Source organism: Bos indicus, chromosome 14 (assembly GCF_029378745.1).
Source record: "Bos indicus isolate NIAB-ARS_2022 breed Sahiwal x Tharparkar chromosome 14, NIAB-ARS_B.indTharparkar_mat_pri_1.0, whole genome shotgun sequence".
In the NCBI taxonomy this organism is placed as follows: Eukaryota; Metazoa; Chordata; class Mammalia; order Artiodactyla; family Bovidae; genus Bos; species Bos indicus.
In genome coordinates this window covers 31,911,907-31,929,096 of record NC_091773.1, presented here as the reverse complement: position 1 = coordinate 31,929,096, position 17,190 = coordinate 31,911,907, and the positions used below count along the sequence as shown (strand labels likewise).

Genomic DNA, 17,190 nt, shown 5'->3' with positions numbered 1-17,190 from the left:
GACACAAAAGTACTCAACAAAATACTAGCAAGCCAAATCCAACAATATGTTAAAAAGATCATACACTGAGATCAATTGGGATTTATCCCAGGGATGCAAAGACTCAGTATATGCAAATCAATCAATATTATACACCATATTAACAAATTAAAGAATAAAAACCATATGATCATCTCAATAGAGCAGAAAAAGCTTTTGACAAAATTCAACAAGCATTTATGATAAAAGCTTTCCAGAAAGTGGGCCTAAAGGGAACCTACATCAGCAAAATAAAGGCCATATATGACAAACTCACAGCAAACCTTATTCTCAGTGGTGAAAAGCTGAAAGCATTTACTCTAAGATCAGCAACAAGCAAGGAGCTCCACTCTCACCACTTTTACTCAACATAGTCTTGGAAGTTCTTGCCATCACAAGGAAAGAAAAAATAAATAATAGGAATCCGAATTGGAAAGAAAAAAAAAATAGGAATCCAAATTGGAAGAAGAAGAAGTTATCTTTGCAGATAGCATGATATTATACATAGGAAATCCTAACGATGCCATCAGAAAACTACTAGGGCTAATGAATGAATTAAGTAAAGTCTCGGGATACAAAATTAATATACAGAAATATCTTGCATTCCTATGCACTAACAAAGATCAGAAAGAGAAATTCAGGAAACAATCCCATTTACCATTGAAACAAAAAGAATAAAATACCTAGGAATAAAGAACAAAATACCTAGGAATAAACCTACCTAAGGAGGCAAAAGACCTGTACATAGAAAACACTGATGAAAGAAATCAAAGATGACATGAACTGATGGAGAAATATACCATGTTCTTGGAGTGGAAGAATATTGTGAAAATGACCACTACCCAAAGTTATCTACAGATTCAATGCAATCCCTATCAAACAACCAATGGTATTTTTCACAGAACTAAAACAAAAAAATTTACAATTAGTATGGAAACACAGAAGTCTCCAAATAGCCAAACAAGTCTTAAGACAAATGGAGCTGGAGAAATCAGGCTCCCTGACTTCAGACTATACTACAAAGCTACAGTAATCAAGGGAGTATAGTACTGGCACAAAAATAGAAATATAGATCAACAACATGATAGAAAGCCCAGAGATAAACTCACACACCTGTGGCCACCTAATCTATGACAAAGGAGGCAAGAATATACAAGGGAGAAAACACAATGGCTTTGATAAGTGGTGCTGGGAAAACTAGAAAGCTACATGTAAAAGAATGAAATCAGAACACTCCCTACCACCATGTTCTTTACTGTTTTAGTCCCTCAGTCCCATCTGACTCTCTGTGACCCCATGGATGTAGCGTGCCAGGTTCCTCTGTCCATGGGATTTCCCAGGCAAGAATGTGGAGTGGGTTGCCATTTCCTTCTCCAGGGGATCTTCCCAGCCCAAAGATCAAATGCACGTCTCCTACTTGGCAGGCAAATTCTTTATCACTGAGCCACATGAAATGCCTCCCTAATACCATACACAGAAATAAATTCAAAATGGATTAAAGCCTTGACTGTAAGGCCAGATGCTATAAAACCCAAAGAGAAAAACATAGGCAAAAACACTTTATCACAGCAAGATCTTTTTTGACCCACCTCCTAGAGTAAGAAAAACAAAAATTAACGAATGGGACCTAATTAAACTTAAAAGCTTTTGCACAGCAAAGGAAACCATAAACAAGATGAAAATACAATCCTCAGAATGGAAGAAAATATTTGCAAACAAAGCAAATGACAAAGGATTAATCTCATAAATATACAAGCAGTTCATGCAACTAAATATTAAAAAAAACAACCCAAATGAAAGATGGGCAGAAGATCTAGATATACATTTCTCCAAAGACATAGATATGGTCAACAAACACAGGAAAAGATTCTCAACATCACTAATTATCACAGAAATGCAAATCAAAACTACAATGAGATATCACCTCATACTGGTCAGAATGGCCAAAATAAAAAAATCTACAAACAATAAATGCAAGAGAGGGTGTGGGGAAAAGTGTTGGTGGGAGTATAAATTGATACAGCCATTATGGAAAACAACATGAAGTTTTCCCAAAAAAATAAAGCCAGAACTACCATTTGACCCAGCAATCCCACTACTGGGCATATACCCAAAGAAAACCATAATTCAAGAAGACACACAAGCCCCCATGTTCACTGCAACATTACTTATAATAACTAGGACATGGAAGCAACATAAATGTCCATCAACAGAGGAATGGATAAAGAAGATGTAGTACATATATACTAGGGAATATTCAGTTCAGTTCAGTTGCTCAGTCGTGTCCGACTCTTTGCGACCCCATGAATCACAGCACGCCAGGCCTCCCTGTCCATCACCAACTCCCAGAGTTCACTCAGACTCACATCCATCGAGTCAGTGGTGCCACCCAGCCATCTCATCCTCTGTCATCCCCTTCTCCTCCTGCCCCCAATCCCTCCCAGCATCAGAGTCTTTTCCAATGAGTCAACTCTTCGCATGAGGTGGCCTAAGTACTGGAGTTTCAGCTTTAGCATCATTCCTTCCAAAGAAATCCCAGGGCTGATCTCCTTCAAAACAGACTGGTTGGATCTCCTTGCAGTCCAAGGGAATCTCAAGAGTCTTCTCCAACACCACAGTTCAAAAGCATCAATTCTTCGGCGCTCAGCTTTCTCCGCAGTCCAACTCTCACATCCATACATGACCACAGGAAAAACCATAGCCTTGACTAGATGGACCTTTGTTGGCAAAGTAATGTCTCTGCTTTTGAATATGCTATCTAGCTTGGTCATAACTTTCCTTCCAAGGAGTAAGCGTCTTTTAATTTCATGGCTGCGCTCACCATCTGCAGTGATTTTGGAGCCCCCCAAAAATAAAATCTGACACTGTTTCCACTGTTTCCCCATCTATTTCCCATGAAGTGATGGGACCAGATGCCATGATCTTAGTTTTCTGAATGTTGAGCTTTAAGCCAACTTTTTCCCTCTCCTCTTTCACTTTCATCAAGAGGCTTTTGAGTTCCTCTTCACTTTCTGCCATAAGGGTGGTGTCATCTGCATATCTGAGGTTATTGATATTTCTCCTGGCAATCTTGATTCCAGCTTGTGTTTCTTCCAGTCCAGCGTTTCTCATGATGTACTCTGCATATAAGTTAAATAAGCAGGGTGACAATATACAGCCTTGTACTCAGCCATAAAAAGGAACATAACTGGTCATTTGTAGAGACATGGATAGACCTAGACAGTGTCATGAAGAGAGAAGTAAGTCAGAAAGAGAAAAACAAATGTTGTATATTAACACATGTCTGTGGAATCTAGAAAAATGGTATATATAAATGATCCATCCCATTTGCAAAGTAGAAATAAAGATAGATGGAGAGACCAAATGTATGGCTACCAAGGGAAAGGTAGGGGGAGGAATGGGCAGACTTGGATTGACACATATACACTATTGATACTATGTATAAAATAGATAACTAATGAGAACATGTTGTACAGCACAGGGAACTCTAGTTAATGTACTGAGGTGACCTGAATGGGAAGGAAGTCCAAAGGGACAGTTCAGTTCAGTTCAGTCGCTCAGTCGTGTCCGACTCTTTGTGATGCCATGAATCACAGCACGCCAGGCCTCCCTGTCCAGCACTAACTCCCAAAGGGACAGGATATATGTATATGTATGGCTGATTCATTTTGCTGTACAGTAGAGCCTAATATAGGTATACTCTGATAAAAATATACCTAATATAGGTATACTCTGATAAAAATTAATCTAAAAAATAAAATAATTGAGTTTTTAAGCACAATTCAGTGATTAAGACAGCAGACAGGCAAAAATTTTAGTAAGAATATGCTGACAAAAACAGTGTAATTAATAAGCGTAATCTAATAAACACATATAGAACACATACCCAGTGACTAGAGAATGTATATTGTTTTCAAGCACCATTGAAACATTTGCAAAAATTGACTACATACTAGGCCGAAAGCAAGATCAAGAGATACCAAGAACCTATATCAGATAGATCATCTCCTCTGGCTACAATGCAGTTGTTAAAAATTATTGATAAAAATATGACTTTAAAAAAGCTCACATAAAAAAGATGGTTAATTTACATGATTTAAAATATACAGACCTTTACAAATAACTCATAGTTTAAAGAAATCAAGGAAATTTTTCAATATTTACAACTGAATGGAAGCAAAACTATTATATACCAAAACATATAAAATGTAGCTAATGTACTACTGAAGAGGAATTTATCATTTTAAATAAATATATTAGAAAAAGAATAAAGATGCCCAAGTTGATGAGCTAAGCTTTCAACTCTTAAGAAATTAGAAAAAGAGCCAATGAAAGAAAGAATAAAGAGCAGAAACCAATGAAACAGAAATTAAAGATACATCTTCCCTACTATATCTTTATTTTGTATTTAATTCCTGTCTGCTGGAGGCCTAGATGGTTTACTCCCCAAATAATAGAGTAATAACTCTGATACCAAAACAAGAAAGAAAAGTATGTCTATCTCACTCAAAAATATAGATGTAAATATTAGCAACCTAAATCCAGCCAACATAATATCAGTGTATATCATAACATAGTGGGCTTATCCCAGAAATAGAGGGATAATTTAATGTTAGAAAGTTACTTATTGAAATTGACCATAACAACATGATTATGTTACTATATGAAGAAAGATTATTTGTTAAAATTCAGTATCAATTAATGGCAAAAAAAAAAAAAAAACAACAACCTTATATAGAAGAGAACATTTGTCATGTACTCAACCTCAGTTTCAAAATTAACATAAATGGAGAAGAGTCAATAATAGCCAAGCTAATTTTGAAATGGAACTGAATGTGGGAAACATTCAACGAGACTCAGCAGATTCTAGGTAAACCATGATGTGGTTTTGGTGAACAGATATAAACCAAAATGCATTAGAACAATTCTTCCCTTGAAAGAAAACTTGATCCTCAACAGAGGTGACATACTAACTCATTGGGGAAAAGACGACTTATCCAAATGAGTACGGGAGAGCCATTGGCCTTCCATAATGGAAACATTAATGAATAAATCTCAACTGAACATCATGTAAAAAATCATTTCTAGCAGTTTTAAGGTCTTTAAAAAGAAACTTTAAAATAAGATATTTGAAGAAAATACAAGGTAATAGCTTTATAATCTTAAAACAGAGATGGGTTCTTAAGTAACACATATATATTTAATGGTAATAAAATTGAAAACTTATATATAACAAGGACATGAACATAAGCAATAAGCCACAAGAAAGGAAGATGATCATGACACACATAATCAAATGAAGATTAATATTCAGAATATAAGAATGAGTTTAATACAAAAAATAGGCAATAATATGAGTGAGCAATTCCTAGAATGGCCTATCATTATATAAATGCTGTTCAATATAAATTGTATGCAGGGAAATACGAAGTAAAACAACAAAACATATTTTCATACCCGTTAACTTTTTTTCATTGAAAGCTTAACAGAACTAAGGGTTGGCAAGTTGTAGAGCAATGGGAATTCTCATTACTGATAATGAAAATATTTACTGATTTAGACAGAAAATGGCAACATTTAGTAAAGTGCAAGGCACAGAAATCCAAGACCCAGCAAGGTATTCCTAGATTTACATAATAAAGAAACTTTCACACATGTCTAGGAAAAATGTTCAGGAATGTTCACCGCCAATCTTGTAACACTGAAATATCAGAAACAACATAACCGTCCATCAACAAAATAAGGGATAGATATAGTGTGCATTTACCTTTATAAATGCCTCTATATACCTTTATAGATATAGTGTGCATTCCATTTATAATGGAATTCCATATAATAGTTAAAAATGAATAAATCATCAACTTAATAAGTGTCAAAATGTAACATTGGAGATAAAAGCAAACTGAAGATTGCCATATCATGATTTCATTTGCATGAAATTTCAAAGCATACACATATTATATATTGTTCATGAATCCACACATATGCACTAAATTAGAAAATCATGCACGGAAATGATAATGGCAAATTGACACTTATTGAAGGAGGGGAGGAAAATGGGATCTGAGAGTGATTAAAAAAAGGGGGGGGAGCTCTAGTTTTACCTATAATGTCTTGATATTCTTTTAAAAATATTTGATAAATACAACAAGATGCAGTGGATGTAATTTCTTCTCTGTATTTTTTATATTTGCGTAAAATATATTGTGATTTTTTTAAAAGGAAGTTAGTAATATTTTCTCCAATACAAAAGCATGGCAGTCAATTGCATTGGAGGAGGAGAAGGCAGAATAAAATGAGAAGGTCCACATGCAAGTCTCCAGCATAATCTAGTGCTTAATGTGCTAACATGTAGCACATTTTCTGTGCTTGGAAGAGGTGAGACTTCCACACTTTGGACTGAGATGAATGAGTCATGGATCCCAGTGCTATGAGAGAAGGGAGAGAAATTACAACTTTTCCTATCTCTTCATTCCTGCCTTGCTGCTCCAAATTCCTTTCCTTCCATCTCTTCTTCCTCTCTAGAGTGGCATGGAAAACCACAACCCTCTAACGTTAAGGGAGAAAAGTTAGCTAATCATATAACTGTCTCTGCCATCCCACCAGCAGACTTCCTCCAGGCTTTGGGGGACCTCGTTTTATTAGAGGAAAACAAAATTCCAGGGTATGTACAATTGATCACATACCAGGAACTTTCCTCTAGTTTGAGACATTGGACTGTTAATAGAAATTCAAGGACATACAAAAGTTCTACCAAAGTTATTTGGCCAGCAAATTATTGAGTCTTAAAGGAAAACAAAAGAGAATTGTATTAACAATGTTTATCGACTTGTATTAATTTATAAGTATTTAAATTATATTTAATAAAATAGTATTTAACTCATTTCTTATGTTCTTGAATATATTCCTATATTTTCAGTATTATTTCTAATATAGTGATACTTTCTCATAATAGATTGCATTATTGGATTGCTGCTCTCTATTAACAGAATTCTCACTGTATAAATACAGAATGCTGCTTATGATTGGTTCAGAAATTCTACATACCTGGATGTAAAAGAAAATTGAAACTTTTAAGTATTAAATTTTCCAAAGCAAGATATAATTTAAGAATTATTTGATTTTGAATTATTTTAATATGGTAAAATTCTAACAATCCAAATGGATATAAAATGAGAGGTGGTAATCTTTCCTATACATTGTCCCCCAGGCCCCCTCCCCCAAGGCAGCCATTGTTACAAATATCCTAAATGTTTGTCTAAGGTACTTTATAAATAGACAAATATGCATCAAAAAGGATTTATTTAAAAAGTCCGTTCCATAGGAATGGTATCTCAAAATGTTTATATTCTTAACTTGGCTTAGCATATTTAATGCTTTTCTACTTGAGGCCAAATCTTCAAGCCTGGCATCAGTCACACAGAAGCAAGATTTCAAAGGAACCATGATAAAGGTGACACAATAAATAATTGTCCATTAACTCTTTGTAGAAAAGTCAGGAAAGAACAGAGTGTCCATGCAGTAAGTTCCAAAACTTGAGTCTGCTACCAGTTACGCATAAACAATTAAGTGGCACATATAACTATCCTGTGTTGTGATGTATCATGTAAGAATAGCAAAATATTTAGGTAATTGTTTTGTCCACAACTGAATGGAATCTTAAAAAGAACTGATAATACAAAATCATATCTAAATTGCTGCTTTCTTAATCATCCTAAACTTTAGCCAGATCTGAAATATTACAAGAGGCTGCCCGATTAATCTGTTTTGCACCCTTGCTAAAATGTTATCAGAAATAGTTTGAGACAGAAGTCTCAAGAAAGAACATGTGATGTCAAATTATAACTCATATTAGCTTATTACTTTTCAACTCAATATATTTAGTATTTCCCATAAATATGAAATATTTCTATTATTTTTTGAAATGTTTATTTGGGATTGATTTGTAGGAAACATGTCACCCCTGTCTTTTAGGCTCTTCTAACATATAGGAGTGACCCAACCATGAGAAAAACGTTGAATCATCTGTATTTCTATATCATGCCTGTGTTTAACGTCGATGGATACCATTTTAGCTGGACCAATGTAAGTCACTTTGCCTATCCACCTGAAAAAAACATGGAAAATTGTCCTAAAGCAGGAAGGATGCTTGGTGGGCAGCCAGCCTAGTACTTCCAGAGCTATAAAAGATTTCCACTCCCTTCCCTAGCACAGCATCAACCTTCTGATTTTGTTTATATATGTTTGTCTTTTACATAAGACTTCATGTTTAAAGAAAGATGTCTCCTTCCAAATAAATTATGAAAAGTCACTTGTCTAGTCCAGCTTATTCAATTTTGCCTGTGAAGAAATGAGGCCAAGAGAAACTAAGAGAGAAGTCTGTGGCAGGAATTGGAGCATGAACCTGGGCGTCCAATGCTCATCTTGTCCTCTTCTCACTCCACGGACTTGTTTATTCCTGGAGGGAATCCCCCACCCCTCACTGCTGTGATTCATTCACTGAAGAACTACTAAAATGCATGGGCATAAGCTCTTAAGTGTTTATTCTACATCTCTTTTCTTTTAATTACATCTAGGATCGATTTTGGAGAAAAACAAGGTCAAGGAACTCAAGGTTTCGCTGCCGTGGAGTGGATGCCAATCGAAACTGGAGGGTGAAATGGTGTGGTATGTTGGGGACTAATTGGGATCTGGATTCAGAGGTATCCATCGCGTTCACTCTCAAAAATGATGAACCCATTAGGGCTCCGATGTAACATTGATGTCTTTGTGTATGTGAAAACCTCCTATGTTATGTACTGTAGCTGTACTTCACAAAAGAAAATGAAAGCATTTTCATAAAGGATTCAAATCTGGCAACCTCATCCTGAAAATTGAAAATTTAAACACAGACATAAAAGCAGAAAACTAAGGGATATTTGTCATTCAGAAACTAAAACAGGAAATGTGGTTTGTGGTATAAATCCAGTCATCGTAATTTATCCTTTCACTGAGAGTAACGCTGATCCTGTTTTCATCTGTCTATGATGATCACAGCTGCCAAATCCTTGTCTAGAATCTACCAACCTGCCAATCATGTACTGACTGGGCACTCATTTGGCAAATATATTTTCACTACATTCCATGTTTCATGACAGTAACCTTTTAAATAAGGAAAGGATGTCATTTTAAGAAAGGAAACTCTTGTGGCAAAATAAAGAAGCAGGTAGACAGCAAAAGAGAGAAACAGAAAATTAGCCACAGCTAGTATAGAAGAGGCAAAACTTGACCTCATCCCATCTTGGGTTTTCAGCTGGGGCTCTTAAACAGAAAGACAGATTAACAAGGAAAAACAGTTTATTAATGGACTCTGCACAGGATACATAGGAGAAAGCTCATGAAAAGTAACTCCAAGTGGCAACTTAGAACACCAACTTATACAGAGTCTTCAACGAAGAGCAATAAACTTATAGAGAAACAATAGGACAAAGGAAAACAGTTTTAAGTTTCCAAGGGCTGCCAACCGTGGGAAATAATTATATGAGAAGAAACTCAAGCAGGAAGGTTTGTTTGCAGATTCCTCTGGTGTTGTCTCTGGGCTAAAGGCCTGTCTCCAGTAGAAGAATTTATATCCTGTCTTTAGGCAGAAAGGGGGAAGGTGAACAGAACTTCTGCATTTGCTGCTGCTCAATTGCCTTGGACTCAAATTAATTTTTATGTCAAAGAGGCAATATTTGGGGGCAAGCGACATATTCTGGTTTACTTTGCTAGGTATCCTAGTTGGCAACAGCAGGGAGGGAAACAAGTGTAAGCCACATGCAGCTGTAAAGAGCTACCCTTTCTCAGAGTCCTTCCCTAGCGCCCTCAAAATACAGACCAGAGTGTTGTGCAATAGTATGTCTCACGAGAGTCTCTTAGCAATGAAGCTCATCACAGTCTTTCCTTCTGTGAGGCTTTGGTTCGGTACCAGATGCCACTCCTTCCATCTCCACCAGCATCAGGCAGGATAACTGGGTGTGCTTGAGACTCCTTCCACAGAACACTCTTTAATCCATTAGAACTGGCAAATCAGAATATGATAAAGCAGAAAGAATATGGTTTAGAATATCTCAGATAGATGGCTTCCCTGGTGGCTCAGACAGTAAAGAATTTGCCTGCAATGCAGGAGACCCAAGTTTGATCCCTGGGTCAGGAAGATCCCCTGGAGAAGGAAATGGCTACCTACTCCAGTATTCTTGCCTGGGAAATCCCATGGACAGAGGAGCCTGGCAGGGGTTGCAGTCCATGGGGTTGCAAAGAGTCGATAGACCGAGCGACTAAATACCTTCACTTCACTTTCACAATTTCATTCTACTCTTGTTAGCAGATTGATTTGGGTGATTTTCTCCAACCTACCAAATTAGTAATAATAATAATACCCACCTCATTGTGTTCTTAAGGGAATTAAAGGACTTAACATATGTTTAAAGATGATTCGGTCCTGGCTCCAAACGGGTCGACATCTCAGTGACCCAACCATTCTTCCCCACCTTCCAGAACACTCAGTTCACCTCAGCCTCAGGTCAGTTGTTTGTAAAACTACCTCTTGCCTTCAGGGGATTGTTGTGGTGATGAGCCGTGAGATAAGCTTTAAAGTATTTGCACTTATGAGAGAAAGAAAAGCATTACATAAATACTATACAGTGGAGACTTCTCTGGTAATCCAGTGGTTAAGACTTTGCCTTCCAATATGTGTTCAATCCCTAGTCAGGGAGCTAAGACCCCATATGCCTCACAGCCAAAAAACAAAAACATAAAACAGAAACAATATTATAACAAATTCAATAAAGACACCAAAAAAATCTTTTTAAAAAATACTATAAAGTGATACTATTGATGCCTATTTAGATTTTTTTTCTTCAACCTGGACTGAGAAAGCAAACTTGTTCGTATTAACTCCCTGAGATCACTAACTTTTAAAAATTCCCTTTTTTCCATCTCTCAGATGGGAACTTTTTGCAAGCTCATAATTATGTGTGCTGTTTCAGTAGCTGCCAGGTGCCCGCATCCATAGGTATGTCATGGCCAAGATGCCCACAATCACCTGAGTGAGCACCCAGGATAGTAACTGAGTCAAGTCACACTAGCAGGCCAACCAGCTCTGCAGGGTAAAGCCAGACTCTTGTTTATATCCAGTTACAAAGAAGCGGCTCGCTCCCCTGTGCTTCCTCCTTTCTCCAGACTGTTTCCTTCAGCCATGCACCTTCTCTGATTTCTTAGTTCCAAACTACAGTCCCAGCTGGAATTCCTTTGATCCTCTCCATGTTTGAATCATTCTGATTCTTCCCATGAGTTGGCACTCACGATGTGCAGGGGATTTTGTCAAATGTCAGTGGCAAAATGACCCTGGTGGACCATTGTAGGTGATGCAGGAATGCAGGTGTGGCTGGACCTTTCTCCCCACCAAGGTCTCTCAAGTGGATTCAGCTGGTCTGACCTGCAGGCAGCTGTGGCTTCCTCCCTCACAGCATCTAATCCATCTGCTTCACTGAGGGAACCACTCATAGATCAAGGGCATCTTGGTACCTGAAATCAAATCTTAAGTGAACCTCCAAGTTAATATCTATAATATAGAAAAGCCCAAGACCAGTGAAAACACTATAGAGTCAACACTGAACTGACAAAAACCAGTATTTCTTTCTCTGAAATTAGTGAGTTTCAGACTTAAAAAGAGGAGAACATGAAACTATGGTTTTATCATGAAAAAAAAATCTGTAGACATGCAAATAACAGTCTGAATACAATGTGGAAAATACAGCTTAGACCATATACATGGAAATAGGTATACCTGTCCAATACTTGGGCTTCCCTGGTGGCTCAAATGGTAAAGAATCTCCCTGCAATACAGGAGAGCCAGGTTCAATCCCTGGATCAGGAAAATCCCCTGGAGAAAGGAACGGCTACCCATTCCAGTATTCTTGCCTGGAGAATTTCATGCACAGAGGAGTCCATGTGTGGCAAAGAGTCAGACATGACTGAGTGACTAGTACTTTCACTTCCAATACTTTAGAGCACCCCCCAGGGGCTTTCAGGCTATAAAATAAATATCACTCTTCTGGAAGTCCAGCAGAGGGACTTAACAAGGCAGAGTAGTGTAGGAACCAAGAATAAATTTCATTCATTCATTTGCCAAAGTTAACTGAGCACATACACTCTCTTAGACATTTTGTTGTTGTTTTTTCCTTCCTCTATGCACTCTTTTTTAGAGAATACTGTGAGTACATAATTTTCCAAATTGCAATAAATCCAGGAGAAAACCAAAGAGTTTGGATGAATCCCATACTAAGCTTTAATCTATGAATAATTCAAGTGTTGCCTAAATTTAAATTACTATTAGGACAACCTACAGATGGGAGAACATGTTTGCAAATCATATATCTGATTAGGAACTCAGAATATTAAAAGAACTCTTACAAGTCAACAATAAAAAGATGACCAAATTTAAAACACACAAATGATTTGGGAACAGACATTTTTCCAAAGAAGATATACAAATTGGAATAAGCACATAAAAAAATGCTCATCATTAGCCATAAGGAAAATTCACACCGAGGTACCACTTCACACCCACTAAAATGGCTAAACAACCCTCAAAATGGGAGAAAATATTTTAAAATGAAGCAACTGAAAAAGGATTAATCTCCAAAATATACAACCAGCTCTTGTAACTCAATATCAAACAAACAAACAAACAAAAAAAAACCCCAATCAAAAAATGAGCAAAAGACCTACACAGATACTTCTCCAGAAAAGACATACAGGTGGCCAACAAACACATGAAAATATGCTCAACATCACTAATTAGTAGAGAAATGCAAATTAAAACTACAGTGAGGTATCACCTCACACCAATCACAATGGCCATCATCAAAAAATCTACAAATAATAAATGCTGGAAAGGGTGTGGAGAAAAGGGAACCTTCATGTACTGTTGGTGGGAATGTAAATTGATACAGCCACTATGGAGAAGAGTGGAGAAGGGAATGGCAACCCACTCCAGTATTCTTGCCTAGAGAATCCCATGGGCAGAGGAGCTTGGCGACCCCAGTCCATGGGGTCACAAAGAGTCGGACACAACTGAAGCGACTTATCACCCATGGAGAACAGTACAGAGGTTCCTTAAAAAACTAAATACAGAACTACCACATGACCCAGAAATCCCATTTCTGGGCATTTACCCTGAAAAAATCATTGTTCAAAAAGACACATGTACCCCATCAACAGGTGAATGGATAAAGAAGATTTTTCATATATATATATATATATGCATGTGTGTGTATATATATGTGGAAAATTCTGAAAGAGATGGGAATACCAGAACACCTGACCTGCCTCTTGAGAAACCTATATGCAGGTCAGGAAGCAACAGTTAAAACTGGACACGGAACAACAGACTGGTTCCAAATAGGAAAAGGAGTACATGAAGGCTGTATATTGTCACCCTGCTTGTTTAACTTATATGCAGAGTACATCATGAGAAACGCTGGGCTGGAAGAAGTACAAGCTGGAATCAAGATTGCCGGGAGAAATATCAATAACCTCAGATATGCAGATGACACCACCCTTATGGCAGAAAGTAAAGAGGAACTAAAAAGCCTCTTGATGAAAGTGAAAGAGGAGAGTGAAAAAGTTGGCTTAAAGCTCAACATTCAGAAAACGAAGATCATGGCATCTGGTCCCATCACTTCATGGCAAATAGATGGGGAAACAGTGGAAACAGTGACAGACTTTATTTTGGGGGGCTCCAAAATCACTGCAGATGGTGAGCACAGTCATGAAATTAAAAGACGCTTACTCCTTGAAAGGAAAGTTATGACCAACCTAGACAGCATATTCAAAAACAGAGACATTACTTTGCCAACAAAGGTCCGTCTAGCCAAGGCTATGGTTTTTCCAGTAGTCATGTATGGATGTGAGAGTTCGACTGTGGAGAAAGCTGAGCACTGAAGAATTGATGCTTTTGAACTGTGGTGTTGGAGAAGACTCTTGAGAGTCCCTTGGACTGCAAGGAGATCCAACCAGTCCATCCTAAAGGAGATCAGTCCTGAGTGTTCATTGGAAGGACTGATGCTGAGGCTGAAATTCCAATATTTTGGCCACCTCACGCGAAGAGTTGACTCACTGGAAAAGACCCTGATGCTGGGATGGATTGGGGGCAGGAGGAGAAGGGGAGGCCAGAGGATGAGATGGCTGGATGGTACCACCAACTCAATGGACATGAGTTTGGGTAAACTCTGGGAGTTGGTGATGGACAGGGAGGCCTAGCGTGCTGCAATTCATGGGGTCACAAAGAGTTGGACACGGCTGAGCAACTGAACTGAAATATATATATATATATATATATATATATATATATATATATATATGATAGAATATTACTCAGCCATAAAAAGGAATGAAATTGAGTGATTTGCAGTGATGTGGATGGACCTAGAGTCTGTCATACAAAGTCAGTCAGAAAGAGAAAAATAAATATTGTATATTAATGCATATGTATAGAATCTAGAAAAATGGTACAGATGAAACTATTTTCAAGGCAGACATGGAGAACGGTCATGTGAATACAAGGTGGGAAGGGGAGGGTGGAACAAACTGGAAGAGTAGACGTGACATATACACACTACTATGTGTAAAATAGGTAACTAGTGGGAAGCTGCTCTATAGCACAGGGAGCTCAGCTTGGTGCTCTGTGATGACCTAGAGGGGTGGGATGGGAGTATGGATGGGAGGCTCAAGAAGGAAGGAATATATGTATACATATAGCTGCCTTGCAGTATATATATGTATTCATATATTCACGTTGTTGTATACCAGAAACTAGTACAACATTGTTAAGCAAATATACTTTTTTTTTTAAGATGGCTATAATACAAAAAAAAAAGTATAGCAAGTATTAGTGAGGGTATGGAAAAACTGGAACTCAGTACTTGATGGTGGGAATGTAAATGATGTGGCCACTTTGGAAAAAATGTTTTAATAGCTTCTCAAAAGTTAAACACAGAGTAGCCATATGGCCTAGCAATTCTGCTCCTAGGTATATACCCATGAGAAACGAAAACACACATCCATAAAATAACTCATACATGAATGCTACACGAAATAAACTAGTTACGAAATAACAAATATTGTATGATTCCATTTATGTATATAAATGTCCAGAATAGACAAACCCATAGACAGAGAGTAGATAAGTGTTTGCCAAGGGTGAGGGAGATGGGGTAGTGACTGTGATGGGTAAGGGTTTTGGGGGGGAGATGATGAAAATGTTTTTTAATTAGATAGTGGCAATGATAATGAATATACTAAAATTCATTTAACTGTATACTTCAAAAGAGTGGGTTTTATGGGATGTAATCATAGCTCAATAAAACTGTTACAGTTAAACTGTTAAAGAATTTTAATTATCATTTAGGATGAAATTAGGCATTTACTAAAACATAACTACTCTTTGTAGCAGACTCCATTACCTAATATTGTAAATTACATGTCATATGGAGAAAAACCACATTTTGTAGGAGCCCAATCACATATGCACCTCTCCACATATGCCCTTCTCCTCCCAACACTCCCTCACTCTATCAAAATAAGAGGGGTATGTTTTGACAGGGCAAATATTTTGACAGATCACCTGAGATGAAAAGGGAAACTGCCACTTAGTGGTTGTTCCCAGCCAATGCCTGTGAAAGTACAAGAGAAGGTCACTGGGTGGTTTTTTGGGAATTTCTGCAGCTGAAGGGCTTTAGTTTTTAGAGAGCTGTTCTAGCTGAGAACCTGGGTTGCACTGCTACCAAGACAGGAAACTTCAAAGGACTGGGGAAAGGAGAGGGAAAGAAAGGCAATATTGCTACGATATCTAGAAAGGGGGTTGGAATCCCAAGATATCTAATGAGGATTTTAATTAAATTTTGCAGTTAAGTATGTAAATTGTCTTCAGTATGTATTCCATAACCACCACCATTGTTCTGATTCAGCACCATCTACTTCACTTACTAAGGCTTTGCGGAACTGGGTCTGCTGTTTGGGGCTATGAGCAAGTGCTGAGTCTGCCCTCCAGGTAAACTCAGGGAGAGACTATTCCACATCGAATGTTCCAGAGGCATGGAACACACAATAGGAGTGCAAGTGAATTTATATCATCAGAGATGTACAGACAAGAGTTGGATAATTCTGAGTGGAGACTGATGGATTAAATGTCAACTAGGTGATCAAACTAGATCCTTGAGATTCCAGCCACCTCTGTTAATGGTGATTCTAATACGTTCTGTGTGCTATGTGCTAAGTCGCTTCATTCATACCCGACTCTTTGTGACCTTAGGGACTATAGCCTGCCAGGCTCCTGTGTCCATGGGATTCTCCAGGCAAGGATACTGCATTGGCAGTCAGGTTTTTTACCACTAGCACTACCTGCTGCTGCTGCTGCGTCACTTCAGTCGTGTGCAACTCTGTGCGACCCCATAGACAGCAGCCCACTAGGGTCCTCTGTCCCTGGGATTCTCCAGGCAAGAACACTGGAGTGGGTTGCCATTTCCTTCTCCAATGCATGAAAGTGAAAAGTGAAAGGGAAGTCACTCAGTTGTGCCCGACTCTTAGCGACCCCATGAACTGCAGCCTACCAGGCTCCTCTGTCCATGGGATTTTCCAGGCAACAGTACTGGAGTGGGGTGCCGTTGCCTTCTCCGAGCACTACCTAGGTAAATCCAATTGATTTTTTAAAACTGGAGGATAATCAGTTAACAATGTTGTGTTGGTTTCTGCCATACAATAATGCTAATCAGTCATACACACAAACACACATATATATCCCCTCCCTCTGGGGATATTAGACCATTCATTCACTAGATCATTCAGAATGACCTAAATCAAATCCCTTGCAATTATACAGTAGAAGTGACAAATAGATTCAAGGGATTAGATCTGATCGAGTGCCTGAAGAACTATAGCCAGAGGTTCGTGATATTGTATAGGAGACAGTGATCAAAACCACACACCCCCAAAAATGCAAAAAGGCAAAATGGTTGTCTGAGGAGGCCTTACAAATAGCTGAGAAAAGGAGAGAAGCTAAAGGCAAAGGAGAAAAGGAAAGATACACACATTTGAATGCAGAGTTCCAAAGAACAGCAAGAAGAGATAAGAAAGCCTTCCTCAGTGATCAGT

The 17,190-nt window shown here is 37.9% G+C and overlaps 1 protein-coding gene and 1 long non-coding RNA gene across 5 annotated transcripts in view; one reads left to right on the top strand and one right to left on the bottom strand.

Moving 5' to 3' along the window:
• CPA6 (carboxypeptidase A6) overlaps window positions 1-17,190 on the top strand; it is a 297,362-nt gene that overhangs the window by 237,934 nt on the left and 42,238 nt on the right. The window contains exons 7-8 of the mRNA XM_070802635.1: window positions 7,993-8,103; window positions 8,595-8,685. Coding sequence (XP_070658736.1) covers window positions 7,993-8,103; window positions 8,595-8,685 — 202 coding nt within the window. The remainder of the gene's footprint in view (window positions 1-7,992; window positions 8,104-8,594; window positions 8,686-17,190) is intronic.
• The window catches only part of LOC139186908 (uncharacterized), a 314,423-nt gene that overhangs the window by 257,531 nt on the left and 39,702 nt on the right, over window positions 1-17,190 (bottom strand). The gene's annotated exons all lie outside the window — the stretch shown is intronic.